At 46.9% G+C, this 12,413-nt stretch overlaps 5 protein-coding genes across 5 annotated transcripts; 4 read left to right on the forward strand and 1 right to left on the reverse strand.

The window, feature by feature from the left end:
* Positions 1-3,858: 3,858 nt before the first annotated feature.
* Positions 3,859-5,094, forward strand: K441DRAFT_667179 (uncharacterized protein). The gene has a single exon (XM_067649777.1). The coding sequence runs from the start codon at positions 3,955-3,957 to the stop codon at positions 5,074-5,076; it is 1,122 nt and encodes a 373-aa protein (XP_067499316.1). The 5' UTR covers positions 3,859-3,954; the 3' UTR covers positions 5,077-5,094.
* Positions 5,095-6,054: 960 nt separating this feature from the next.
* On the reverse strand, positions 6,055-7,936 carry K441DRAFT_699601 (uncharacterized protein; the record flags this gene model as incomplete). Its single annotated transcript, XM_067653172.1, has 4 exons — positions 6,055-6,551; positions 6,656-7,195; positions 7,323-7,798; positions 7,931-7,936. 4 exons carry the CDS (start codon positions 7,934-7,936, stop codon positions 6,071-6,073), a joined length of 1,503 nt encoding a protein of 500 aa, XP_067499317.1. The 3' UTR covers positions 6,055-6,070.
* Positions 7,937-8,384: 448 nt separating this feature from the next.
* On the forward strand, positions 8,385-10,522 carry K441DRAFT_667182 (uncharacterized protein). Its single transcript, XM_067649778.1, has 2 exons — positions 8,385-8,558; positions 8,606-10,522. Exons 1-2 carry the CDS (start codon positions 8,491-8,493, stop codon positions 10,077-10,079), a joined length of 1,542 nt encoding a protein of 513 aa, XP_067499318.1. The 5' UTR covers positions 8,385-8,490; the 3' UTR covers positions 10,080-10,522.
* On the forward strand, positions 10,077-10,665 carry K441DRAFT_270319 (uncharacterized protein). Its single transcript, XM_067640875.1, has one exon. The coding sequence runs from the start codon at positions 10,281-10,283 to the stop codon at positions 10,584-10,586; it is 306 nt and encodes a 101-aa protein (XP_067499319.1). The 5' UTR covers positions 10,077-10,280; the 3' UTR covers positions 10,587-10,665.
* Positions 10,666-11,706: 1,041 nt separating this feature from the next.
* K441DRAFT_667185 (uncharacterized protein) lies at positions 11,707-12,413 on the forward strand. Its single transcript, XM_067649779.1, has 3 exons — positions 11,707-11,782; positions 11,828-12,254; positions 12,309-12,413. The coding sequence occupies exons 2-3, from the start codon at positions 12,046-12,048 to the stop codon at positions 12,355-12,357; spliced, it is 258 nt and encodes an 85-aa protein (XP_067499320.1). The 5' UTR covers positions 11,707-11,782; positions 11,828-12,045; the 3' UTR covers positions 12,358-12,413.

Below are 12,413 nucleotides of genomic sequence, written 5' to 3' on the forward strand. Positions count from 1 at the left end.
TAATTAGGAAGTAGTAGGTAGGCTTTAGTATAAGAGACTAGGCTATATAGGACTAAAGGCAATTAAGCATTTACCTTAGGAGGTAGGAGGTGCGAAGCTTTAAGGATCGGCAACAATCAACTGTAAATCCTGTGTTATTAGTAAGGCTTATAAAATTATATTAAGAAGAGCACCTACCGATAAGGCAATAAGGCCCTTCTACTAAGTATATATTAACTTATTTCTAGAGATCGTGGCGTATAACAGTTATAAATAGACAATATATTTCTATAACGAATTTCTATAAATAAATAAGGTAGAGACCTTTGCCCGAAAGTCGTTATTAACGTAAGTAATTATACGATATTTAAATAGGGTGAAGCGTTAATATAATTAGAAGATTGTGGTTATCTAAGTTAATGGTAAGACCTCCCTTAGTAGCGACTTCTATAGTTAGATAAACTAAGAAGGAATTATGGTGAAGTAATTAGCCCTATATATAAAGTCTTAAAACGGTTTTACTAAACGTTTTAGGGGGGTAATTATTATTAAGTCTCGTTATATACGAATTAAAGCTTAATTACCAGAAGAGCTCTAGCTAGAGATTGTTAGAGCTATAGCGTATTTAATTAATTGGATACTAAACGCCTAGCTTAAATAGATAACACCTTTTAAGAAGCTTTAGTTAGTACTAGGGCTTTTACTATTAAAGCTAAATATAGCTTATCTATATATATACGGCTATAAAGCTTACCTACTTAAATATAACCTCCTATATACTTAAAAACTTAAGCTAAGAGCTTATATTAGATACCTAGTTAGGTACTAGTTAACGAACATCTTTAGGGTCTATATACCCAGCGAAAAGAAGGTAATTTAAATAAGAGATATTATATTTAATAAGCAATTGCTCTATAACGATAATTAGCTAGATCTTGCAAATCTGCTCTAAAAACGCGCTAATTAAATTTTAGAGGTAATTAATATATTATATATTAACAGAACGCTTTAGGAAGAGCTTAACGAAACATTAAATAAGGACGATAAGACTTTAGATAAGATTTAAGTAGAAGACGGTGGAAATTAATAGGCAGATTTTAGTGGAAATTAAGACTAAGCGACCGATTAAGATAATAACGTAGTAAGCTTATAAACCTTAAAGAATAATTTCCTACCTGCCCTTCCTACCCTAAATAAGACATTAGAACCTTAGTTGATTCCTACTAAAGAATCCTTAAGCTCCTTAGCTCCCTCTACCTATTAACGACCGTATTATAAATATATACCTATAAAGGATAACTTAAAGAATAAAGACGGCGCAGCTATTAAGGAAGATAATATTATAAAAGGTAAATAATTAAGGAGGCTACCTAAATAATATATGGCTTATTTGACTTACCTTAAGGAGGTAGATAGCTTTAAAGCGCTTTAGGCAGCCTTCCATATAGGCCTAAAATATTATAGGAAAATCTATCGCAATAAGCTACTACTTCTGCCTAAGAACTGGAAGGAGCTTATAAGACACTAGTATAGGGAAGATTTTCTTACTATTGCTATAAAAGAGTACACTAACCTAGAAGGTCGTGGAATATTTAAGGTCGTAGATAAGACTCTATTAGTTAAAATAGTGCCTACTACCTGGAGATTTACCTATAAAATGGACACTAATGGATATCTAATAAAGTTTAAGGCATAACTTTATATAAGAGGCGATCTATAAGAGTTAATTTATAAGGACACCTATATGGCGACTCTAGTAGCTAAGGTCTTTAGAGCTCTAGCAGCAGTTATCGCAGCATTTAATTTAGACGTTTGGTAGGGCAACGCTATTAACGCGTTCGCGAACAGCTTAATTAATAAAATAGTCTATATTAAGTATCCGGATAGATTTACTATTAAGGGTAAATATCTACTACTACGTAGAGCTCTCTACGGACTTTAATAATTGCCGCGTCTCTAGTATAATGACTTAAGTTAAGAACTGACTAAATTAGGGTTGAAGCCTATTAGCGGAGAGCCGTATCTCTATTATAATAATTAGCTAATTGTATTCTTCTATATGGACGATATCTATACTATAAGTACTAAGGGGAACTAGTTAGAGCTTTTAAGCTTTAAGACTGCGCTTATAAAGAAATATAAGATAAAGGACCTAGGAGAACTGTTCTAGTTCCTAGGAATTTAAGTTTTAAGAGATAGGAGTTAAAGGAAGCTATAGCTCTGTTAAGACTCCTATATTAAGAAAATTGCTAATGACTTTTATTTAACTAATATGCGTTTAGTTAGTATACCTATAAGCACTAACGGGCTCTTACTAAACCTAGAGGAAGCTTTAAATTAAAACACCTACGTTTACTAGAGGATAATTAGATTATTCCTCTACGTAACCTATATTACGAGACCTAATATAGCTTAGACTTTAAGTAAGCTATCGGAATTCCTACAAAACCCCTTACCCCTATATAACGCCGCAGCCCGTTAAGCGATTACCTACTTATATTAAACGAGGACCCTTATAATTGAATATTTAGGGTATAATATAGGGAGTTAAGTCTTTATAGGAGCAAGCGACACAGCGTTTAGAGACAACTTGATAAGTAGATATAGTACGGAAGGATATCTATTTACCCTATTCGGGGGACTAATTAACTGGCGCTCTACTAAGTAGACGTTAGTAATAAAGTTAAGTATTAAGGCAGAGCTTATGGCTCTGTTATATATAGGCACAGAATTAATCTGGTGGAGTCGCTTCTTTAAAGAAATTGGACTAACCTTAGATAATAGGCAGACGATTAACTGCGACAATCTATAGACGATTTAACTGCTTATAAAAGACGGACTAGAGCTATCTACGAAGCTTTGACACGTTAACATATACTATTACTGGTTACGTTAAGAAGTACGTGACGATTAAATTAGAATTAATTGGACGCCTACTGCCGTAATAGTAGCAGACGGCTTAATAAAAGCTCTGCCAAGGCAGAAGCACGACATATTCGTTTATTAATTAAATTTGGTTAATATCAAGGAAAGAATCTAAATTAAAAAAGGTAAGTAAGGAGGAAGATATGGGGTATATTCGACTTAACACTATACTAAGACCCGCGATACAGCTTTGACCCGTAGGGGCTTAAAGCTGGGGGGGTGTGTTGATCTAGATCGGGTTTTCTTACCACCGTTTTACTACCGTCTTACTGCCGTCTTACTACTGTCTTTAATGCCTAGTACCCTAGGTCTTACCACCCGTTTCTATTACCTATTTTAACTTAGTTGCCTGGACCTACCTCATGTATAAATAGCTTCTTTTCTTCATAGTTTAAATAGACAGAGTCCTTATTCTTTACTTACTCATCGGTGCACGGACTACCGATTGACAGAGATACAACGATATCGTTGTATCGAGAGAGGCTTTTGGCTCTCGAGTTACTTTTTTAGGGCAAGACTCTTCCCTATTTGTCGCGCACGGACGTACATTATAACGATGCCAGTTGGGCGCACTAACCGTATCGTAATAAAGAGATTTTACTGTACTGCAGATCTATGCCACACGCCACTCACCACTCACCATTCACTATTCACCATTCACGCTTCCATATACCGCCTTTGTACGCTACCAACTATATAACTTTAGCATTAATTTATTTCTCTTGTCCGTTTATGTGGCGTCATGATTAGCCAAGAACTCCCTAGCTAGCTATTAGAGTTGCTATCGACCGTGGTAGTTACTGTCGGCTACTACTGTCGGCCTAGCGTTGATCACTACTATATCACCTATGACTCACCCACCTCATGTATATAGAGTATCTTTTTCTTCATAGATCAACCGACACACGAGTCCTCATTTTCCTGACCTGGTCAACAGTTGCTGTGCCTGGGATTGTGCCATACGACTGCCTAGATTGCTTCATGCGCTCATCTTCATAACGTCACATTCAAGTCCAAAATAGCTTTCTTTGTCCAATCTCTCTTCTTCCCATGTCTCCTCCAATACTCAAGCTTCCATCCGAGGTTCTCTTCCTGGTCTTCACCTCCTTCGACTCACTCTCAGACGTCCACTCTTTCATCCGCACATACTCATTCGCGTACGAGGTCTTCAAAACCGGCCCTCCAACCCTGATATACGATGCCGTCCTCCGGCGAAAAGTCCCGGCGTATGGAGACGCACTGCGCGCGGTACGAGCAGCCGCAACCGCATTCGACTACCTGAATGAGCTCGGATTCGACAACAAAGTCCTGGCCTCCATCGCCCATCCACCGCACCTACGGCAAGCTCTAGCAGACCCGGTCAAACGATGCCGCTTCGATGTCGGCACAGGTCAATACATCAATGTTCCTACCGCTGCCCAGATCATTAAGCTGAGCGAGAGCCCGCTGGCGAACGCGTGGGAGCTGCGAAGTATCCTTAATTTGTACCAGCTTGTGCTCCATTGGCTCGGGTGGGCGCAGTCCGGCGCGCAGATGAAAAATTATCACTGGTTCTCGAGCATCGGGGAAGGGGCCGGGCGGTGGTCCTCGGCGCAAGAAGAGCGCTTCTTTCGCGGTGCGTTCAGGCTGCTGCTGTTTGGGTATCTCTTCTACCCTGGCGTCTATCTTGAGCCACTATTAAACGAGCCTGAAACGGCGCTCCCGGGGATGCAAGATTCTGATTACGAAGCGATGGAATGGTACAGGAGAATTGGCCCACCGAAATACCCCATATATGCTGACAATGGCGGCTCACCGGACCAGCGTCGAGAACTGTTGAGGCTATTCGGGGGGTTCACAGAGTGGATCGTAGAGGATGGGCAGCGGCGTGGGCGTGAAGAAAACTTGCAAGACAACCATCACCACCCTCCCTCCTACGGCGGCTTAGATATGGGCTATGACGGAACGCCTTTGACGTCAGCTGATAGGGGCGGGCTGAGGGAATTGCTGCTTTTCCATACCATTTTTCTCTTTCTAAGTGAATTAATTACATATCTAGGTGACTTTCAATACACAGGCCAAAAGAGTTGCGGTGAGTGCCCTGCCATTATACACCTTCAGCTTTCCAATCCTTCGTCACCACTACTGCTAACACCATCCAACCCCCAACCCTTACGCACGCTCCACAGCTAACAGCAACCCAGTTTCATCCAAAGATCTCAACCCGCTAGAGCGCCACTGGCTTGTTTGCGAATTGGATACCGTCGACATAAAATGCATGTTCTACATGACTGACACGCTAATGCTCATCTGGAGCCTGCCATCCTACGTTACCACGCCCCCCTTTCCCGCCTCGCCGAAAAACTTCGCCACCACCTATCCCCGCGTCAAACCGAGTTGGTTAATCAAAACATTTTGTGCATCCAAATGCTATGGCGAATTCGTCAACCTTGCCCTGCTGCAGCACTATTATGCCAAGTTGCCTGGTCGATATGTGGGGGATTATTTGTGCGATAGGGAGGGGTATAACCAGTTCAAGGTGGAAGGAGGCGCGGTGCTGGATCTTGGATGGCAGACGCTGTACCGTGCGAATGAGTAGCCAGGACGCTAGCAACCAATCGTCCGGCTCAACAGCCCATCAAACTAGCCGCGCCAAACAATAATCCAAAGCGGCTGACCAGCGTTGGCAACAATCAATTAGTTAGTTACGTAGATTATGGTGTTGAGGTTGATTTTGGCGATTATCGCCATAAGTGCCTCCGCCACGCCTAAAACAAACAGATTTATAGCCGTGCGCGTCTTTGTTGCCTTTTTGTTAATACCAATCTTAACTACCACTACCCCCCCTCAGAATTCAGGCAAGAAGAAGGCAGAAAATGAGGTAGATGATGAGGCTTCGGACCACGAGTAACTCTAGATAGCTATCACGAACTTCCTAATGCGGTAATTAGGCAGGTACGCGGCGGTAAGTATCTTAGTGAGACCCTTCGGGCCCCCCTTAACCGCGCCAGAAAGCTCGCTGACTTCTATATTAGGTGTAATCATATAGTCAATATAATCAAATCACAATCTACGTCGGTGATTATATAAAAAATCAGAATCGGCCTGCTGATTGTGGTTGTTTGATTATTGTCAGGGTTGCGGCTAACACCTCCAGCCTCACACCAAGAACCCTACCCCGGGTCTCTCATACCCCCTCCAGCATCCCCGCCAACACACCCGCCGTCCATTCCGCCCTCTCAACCACAAACCCCAACCCACACCCCACCTCCTCACACCACCCTAATCCCGCCAACCTGCCCCCCGCCAAATGCTCCGCCATACCCAGCTTCTGCACCCGGTAAAACTCGCTCGCGGCAGCATCGTCCGGATACACATCGCGCGTTAGAAGCGCGAACGCCTTGATGCCCGCCGGCAGCACCGTGGTGGCTAGGTAGCTGCTCTCGCGCGGCTGGGCTGCCATCTGCTGCAGGCTGTAGTACTGCATGGCCCAGAAGGGGTTGCGGAGGGATTGCGCGCGGTAGGCGGGATAGAGGTCCGGGGAGAAGTATTGGGTCCTGTTAGCGGGGATGACGAGGGGGGTTAGGCCACTGAGCGGGAGGGTGTTAGTGAGGTGTCTGATGTCTGGGATTGGTGAGGGGTTGGTGCCTGGATTGGGTTGGGCTGGGCTGGAGAGGGATTGAGGAGTGGGGAGGACGGGAAGGGACGAGATGGGACGAGATGAGACGGGACGAGACGAGACGGCCGGGCAGAGCCACAGCAGGATACGCACAATCCGAGCCCAATCGACAAAATCAGTTCCGTCAGCGAGATTCGAGAGTCGATATCAGCCTTCCGATACTCCAGCCTCTGCCCCTCCGTCCACCCATGCACCCTCTGCGCATCCAACCACTCGATCCCATCTGGGCCCCCTTCTACATCTACCACCGCGGCCGTCGCCCCGGGATCCGCCACCGCATGTCGCACCGCCAGCTCCAGCCCGCCACCCCATCCCACCAGCACGCGCCGCTGCCCCCGCTCTTGCGGCCCCAATGCGCGCAGCAGGGCTGGGAGGTAGTCGGTGTCGTTCGCTAGCGTCGTCGCGGGCAGCGCGTCGGACCAGCCGTAGTTGGGCGGGTCGTAGGAGCAGGATGACAGGTTGTGCGCGGTCGCGAGGTGGTGCTGCACGCCGAGGAAGTCGAGGACGCCGTGGGCCGGGGTGCTTTCGAACCAGATGGTTGGGGCGGTGGTGTTGGTGTTTGCGGGGTGCGTGCAGTTGTAGCTTATGGCCGGGGTGTGGCCAGAAGGGAGGGTGATGCGGATGCGGGTGCCGCTGGGTGAGGGTGAGGGTTAGCTAGGTTGAGGTGGGAGGGTTGGGTTGGGTTGGGGGTGAGGTCTAGGCGCTTGGCTCTGCTGCTTTGGGGTTGGAGGGGCTGGAGATGGTTGATCGAGGGACTTACGGGTTGGGGTATCTTTCCTGGCATGCGACTACGATTGCGCCGGTTGCGGTGAGGATCAGGAAGATCCAGTGGACTGACTTGATAGTTCGGTTCAGCCACGCGACGACGCGCTTCCATGAACGTCGTGTCTCGGCGGGAGGAGCTTGNCATGGCGGTGAATCGATTGGGAGGTGAGTTGGACGACGAATGAGTAGCCAACGGGCGAGAAAGCCAACGACACCGGCTAGAAATATGAGAAATCCTAGCCCAGCACACTTGGGGTTCTTCGGTACGATGTATCCAACGAAAATGATCAACCCGCATATGATGGCGGTGACCCAATACACTATGGTGAGGATTTTGGCCCATTTTTGTGGGGTTTGGTTGAAGAAGGCTAGAATGCTCAATTGCGCAGTTATGAATATTAGGGAAGACGAGAGGAGAATGGCAATGAATGGGTTCTCATAGACGTGTGGACCGGGTTTGGATGTATATATCTGAAGATCTATCAGTCCGGATGAAGAATGGAGAAGCACAATCCATCGGGTGGTGTTTGAAAGGAATAGTGTCCAAATTTTGTACCCCAATTCTGAAAGATTCAAGCAACGGATCAAGAATATGAGACTTACCGACATGTATATCAAGAAAACAAGAGCAGTGATGAAGAAAGCCAAAGCAACACCGTATAAAACCGATTTCTTTATGACAAGCAAATTTAATGACGCCATTTCTAGGCAATAACTCTTTGGGGGATTTGATAACTTAAACTATTGAGAAAAGATGCAGTTGGGAAAGCTAAGAAGATTGCTCAAAAAACCAAAGCGATTGCGGTGAATTTACGAGTGGCGAGGAAGTGGTGCGGAAGGTGGTATAAATACCAGAAACTCGCTGGCAGCGACGCGCGCCCGTGTTCCTCCATTGTGCTGTATTTGTTTGTGATTTTACTTGCCAAAGTAGAAAGGACGATGTATTTTTGAGGTTGACGACGACACGAGCTTGCTATACGAACCGGCCAATCATCCCTTCCACTAGATCTACATTGTTCCCTGCGCCACTATCTTGGCCTGAACGACACATCACCACATCCTCCCCGCCGTCGAGGTGGGCCGCCTGTTGAGAATATGACATTCTCATCATCGTTTCTTCAATCGAGTTCATCGAGGAAGTTACAGTAACAGCAGGAGAGAAAATGACCAACGTCCAGAAGCGGCAGAGAAGAAAGACGCCCAAGGTCAGATCCGGGTGCATAACATGCAAGTTAGTCGAGTTTCTGCTTTAGCAAGGCTAAGGCTAATGAACGGCAGAATCCGGCGGATCAAGTGCGATGAAGGGAAACCTTCCTGCTCGAAATGCACTTCCACAGGGCGGAAGTGTGATGGGTACACGTCTAATCCTTGTTGTAATCAAAATGCCACTACAGATACTGCTCATGAGACTGCTACGACGAGCGAGGTTGGCCTGCCTATGCCGCTATTAGATGCTCAACTGCATATCAATCTTCCTTTCTATGGGTGGAATCTAGCCGAGGGTGGTAAACGAAGTATTCATCATTTCGTGCACCGATCAGCCAAAGACCTTACCGGGCCTTTCCAATCCCAAGTGTGGGGCTCGTATGTCTTGAGCCTTTGCGCTACTTCACCAACCATACAGAATGCTGTTATTGCTCTCAGTGGCTTCCACGAAAGATTCTGTTCTCCGGCGACCGCCGTAGCTTCATTGCAAGGATGTTTTCAGCATTACCACAAGGCCGTTAAAAACATCAACAGCCTCTTGGATGGACAAAACCGCAAGTCGACTTCGACTATTCAGGAAACACTCGTCGCCTGTGCAATATTCATATGCATTGAGATCTTGATAGGCAACGACGCCGCCGCGCTGACGCACCTCGAAGGGGGTCTCGGGATTCTCCGGCAAATGCGCACCACCATGAGTTCAAATACCTCTTCTACAACTGATCCCAAGGTAGTTGATCTGTTTGGACTTTTCGCTCGCCTTGACCTTCAAGCCCTTTCTTTTGTCGGTTCGAGGCCCTCGATAGAACCAATTCAAGTCTCAACGCCTCTGCCGAATCCTCCCGCCTCTAATCTCTACCGTGTTATCCGACGAGCTCAACACTTCCTTCGCTCTACAGCAGAGCCTTTAAAGTACTCGGACGAAATCCCTGCGGTGGCATTCCGAGAGCGAGAGTTGCATCTGGCTAACTTGGACTCATGGTATCAAGCCTTTAAATCACAACGTTCTTACATCAAAACTGCCGAGAACATCGCGAATCTCTTAGTCGTATACCACTCTACGCGCATAAAGCTTTTGGTGTGCCTGGGCCCATTCGAAATCGCATATGATACTTGCTCCACGAATTTTCGTGCGATCGTGGAAGCCGCAGACTGCATCTTAGCCTCACGACTGCCATCATGTCTGTCAGACGACAAAAAGTATTTCACTCTTGAGTCATCAATCATCGAGCCTCTATACTTTACATCGTTAAAGTGTCGGCACCCGCAACTCCGTCGCCGAGCGCTGTCTCTTCTCCGTCGCAGCGGTAAAGAAGGCATATGGGATGGGATAGTCATGGCTGAGATTGCGAACTTTGTAATTGCGCTCGAAGATGGCTGGACAGATAGCGACGAGTATACATCTGAGTTGTGCGTTGAGGAGTTGAGACGGGTGCACGGAACTGCGGTGCAAATCGACCGTGTGGCTAAGACGGTCGATGTTGAATGTAGCCTTCGGAGCGAGGACGGAGTGTGGCGTTTCCGGAATGTGGTTTTGACATGGTAATGGTAGGTCCGTATAAGCCCAAAGAAAACATTAAATACCGGAAATGTGGGAGCTTTATTGCAAAACTCCGCTTTCAGTGATATCAAGATGGTGTCGTCAATACTCAATTTTTTTTGAGTTGGAGATGATTAACCGAGAGTTAAAATAGTCAAGGCTCGAGGTATAATGAGACCTTCCGCAAACCTTTGACCTGCCATCTAAATGGTATTTGTGTTTGCCATTGAGAATCATGTCAGAAAGACAAGCCTTACCAGCTGCGAGCGCAACCTCAGAAGAGGAACTACCCACGATAACTCTATCCACAGGAAAACATGCTCTGCCAGTAGAAGACATGGTCTACGAAGACGAACCGTCGTCAAAGCTTTCGTGGTACTAGAGGGAAAAGACACACGCCAAGAAAGCGGATTAAGCCGGGAATCAGTGGAAACTCAATGGAGGATATCGTTAGGGTTGTGGAACTCAAGAGGATTAAAGCGAGAGTTTTCATTCTGGGCTTGGGTTCTGTAGTGTGGGTGTCGAGAAGGATAACTACGCGTGATCAGCGGAAGGCACAATTCAGCACCGCACAATGACAAATTCCAGTGTTTCTACTGGACAGATTCAATCTTTGTTAACTGTTGCATACCGTATATTCTAAACGAATTATATTATTTCTTGAACGATGGTTCCGAGTTAAGAAAGCCAGAAAAGGCACGATGTGAAGAATAGTTGAAGCTACCTAGTCACCCAAATCATATTCCGTTTCGCCTTCTAGGTCATCTCGAGACTTGTATATTACTCTCTTTCCGGTGATGTAATCTACTGCACGAATCCACTCGCCGGGAAGAGCGCATATCTGATCAATCTGTAGCACTCTCATCCGAGGCAAATTTGGCGCTATGGCAGATGCAGCATCGGCGAGGTCCTTCATTAGGTATTGCTTCTGATTTATCATTTCCAGAGGATGGAATTTGCGCGACAGCGGTGAGTGTAGCCTTGCGTCATTGGTGATCCGTACATGTCGTGGTTGTTCAACGTGATGACCAATTCTTCAATGGGTGGATGCTGCGTGTATCCTTCCACGTTTAGGATCTCAGGACAGATATTCTTCATTCGAACATGGAGCACTCGTAGGGTACGGAAATGCTTTGCGATGAGAAAACAGGTATGGAAGCGGCTCTACACACCGCCTTCGTCCTCGATTATCCGGCCAGCGGTATCGATAAGCAGGTGCGTCAGACCGTGAGCAAGATTGGGAGATAGAATATGCCTAATCGAGGAGTCGAGCAGATTTGGCTCCCGTGGCCATGTAAATGTCCCCCCCCTTTTATAAGATGGCCTATGTCTCTAACTGTCGAGTCCTCGTCCGACTGGCCTGTGTTTCCCCTACAGCGCCTCCCATATATGCCTGCGTTAGGTTGCGTGCACCACGCCTATTAAGACCCTCCTGTGAGTCGCCTGTGAGTCGACTAAGTCGAACGCCATGGGGCCGTCGAAGCTGGCCTGTGTTTCCGCTGCTTAGAGCTTAGCCCGTGTTTCCACCTCGTTAAGCCGTCTGGTCGCCGTCGCGTCGCTGTCGCTGTCGACCAGGTCGCGCGCACCACGCCTATTAAGACCCTCTTCTGAGTTGCCTGGGTGTGCCGGATACCAGATAGGCCCTTGGAGGGGCCTTAACGAGTTCTCTAGGCAGGGCCTTAACAAGTTTCGTACGAATAAATCTGCGACGCGTTAACCTTAATAAGTTCTTATAAAAAGGAGGATTCCTACGCCCTCGTCGCTGTGATCTTAGAGCTAGTGCAAGCCCAAGGGTGTCCTGTTATACGCCTAGGACGCGTCCACGTCGACTGGCTGGATAAGGCCAGTTTCGGGTCTGGCTGTGAGCCAGGTAGCTGTATATCGGGTGGTTTTCGTATCCCAGTTTCCCTTGATAGGCGTAGAACAGGAGCTCCAAGCGGAGGCAGTAAGGCTCCTAGTGTTGTTGAGGGCGATGTACGCGTCGCGGGCTCAACACCAGAGTCGCAACGACAGCGTGCTGCACGCGCTGCGACGGCTCCCTACCATCGCCTCTGCACTTGGCCATCAAGAGGAACGGATTCCAGATGATGTTTCCACCTGCGGCGACGTGGACGCGTGCAGTAGGGTTTCGCGGGCCTTGGCCGGTGCGGGTCGGCCGCCCTCCCTGCTTGTGGTGGCGACCTGCAGTGCGGAATCATTTTAATACCAATAGATGACGGTCGTGGGCATGCTTACTCGGCTTGACCCGTTCCACCTTTTGGACTATTTTCTATTTATTAAATAATCCCTTCGAGGCTACGCCTAGGAGACACGAGTATTGGAGTAAGCGTTGTATGAGCA

The sequence above is a fragment of the Cenococcum geophilum genome (genome assembly GCF_001692895.1).
Source record: "Cenococcum geophilum 1.58 unplaced genomic scaffold K441scaffold_53, whole genome shotgun sequence".
In the NCBI taxonomy this organism is placed as follows: domain Eukaryota; kingdom Fungi; phylum Ascomycota; class Dothideomycetes; order Gloniales; family Gloniaceae; genus Cenococcum; species Cenococcum geophilum.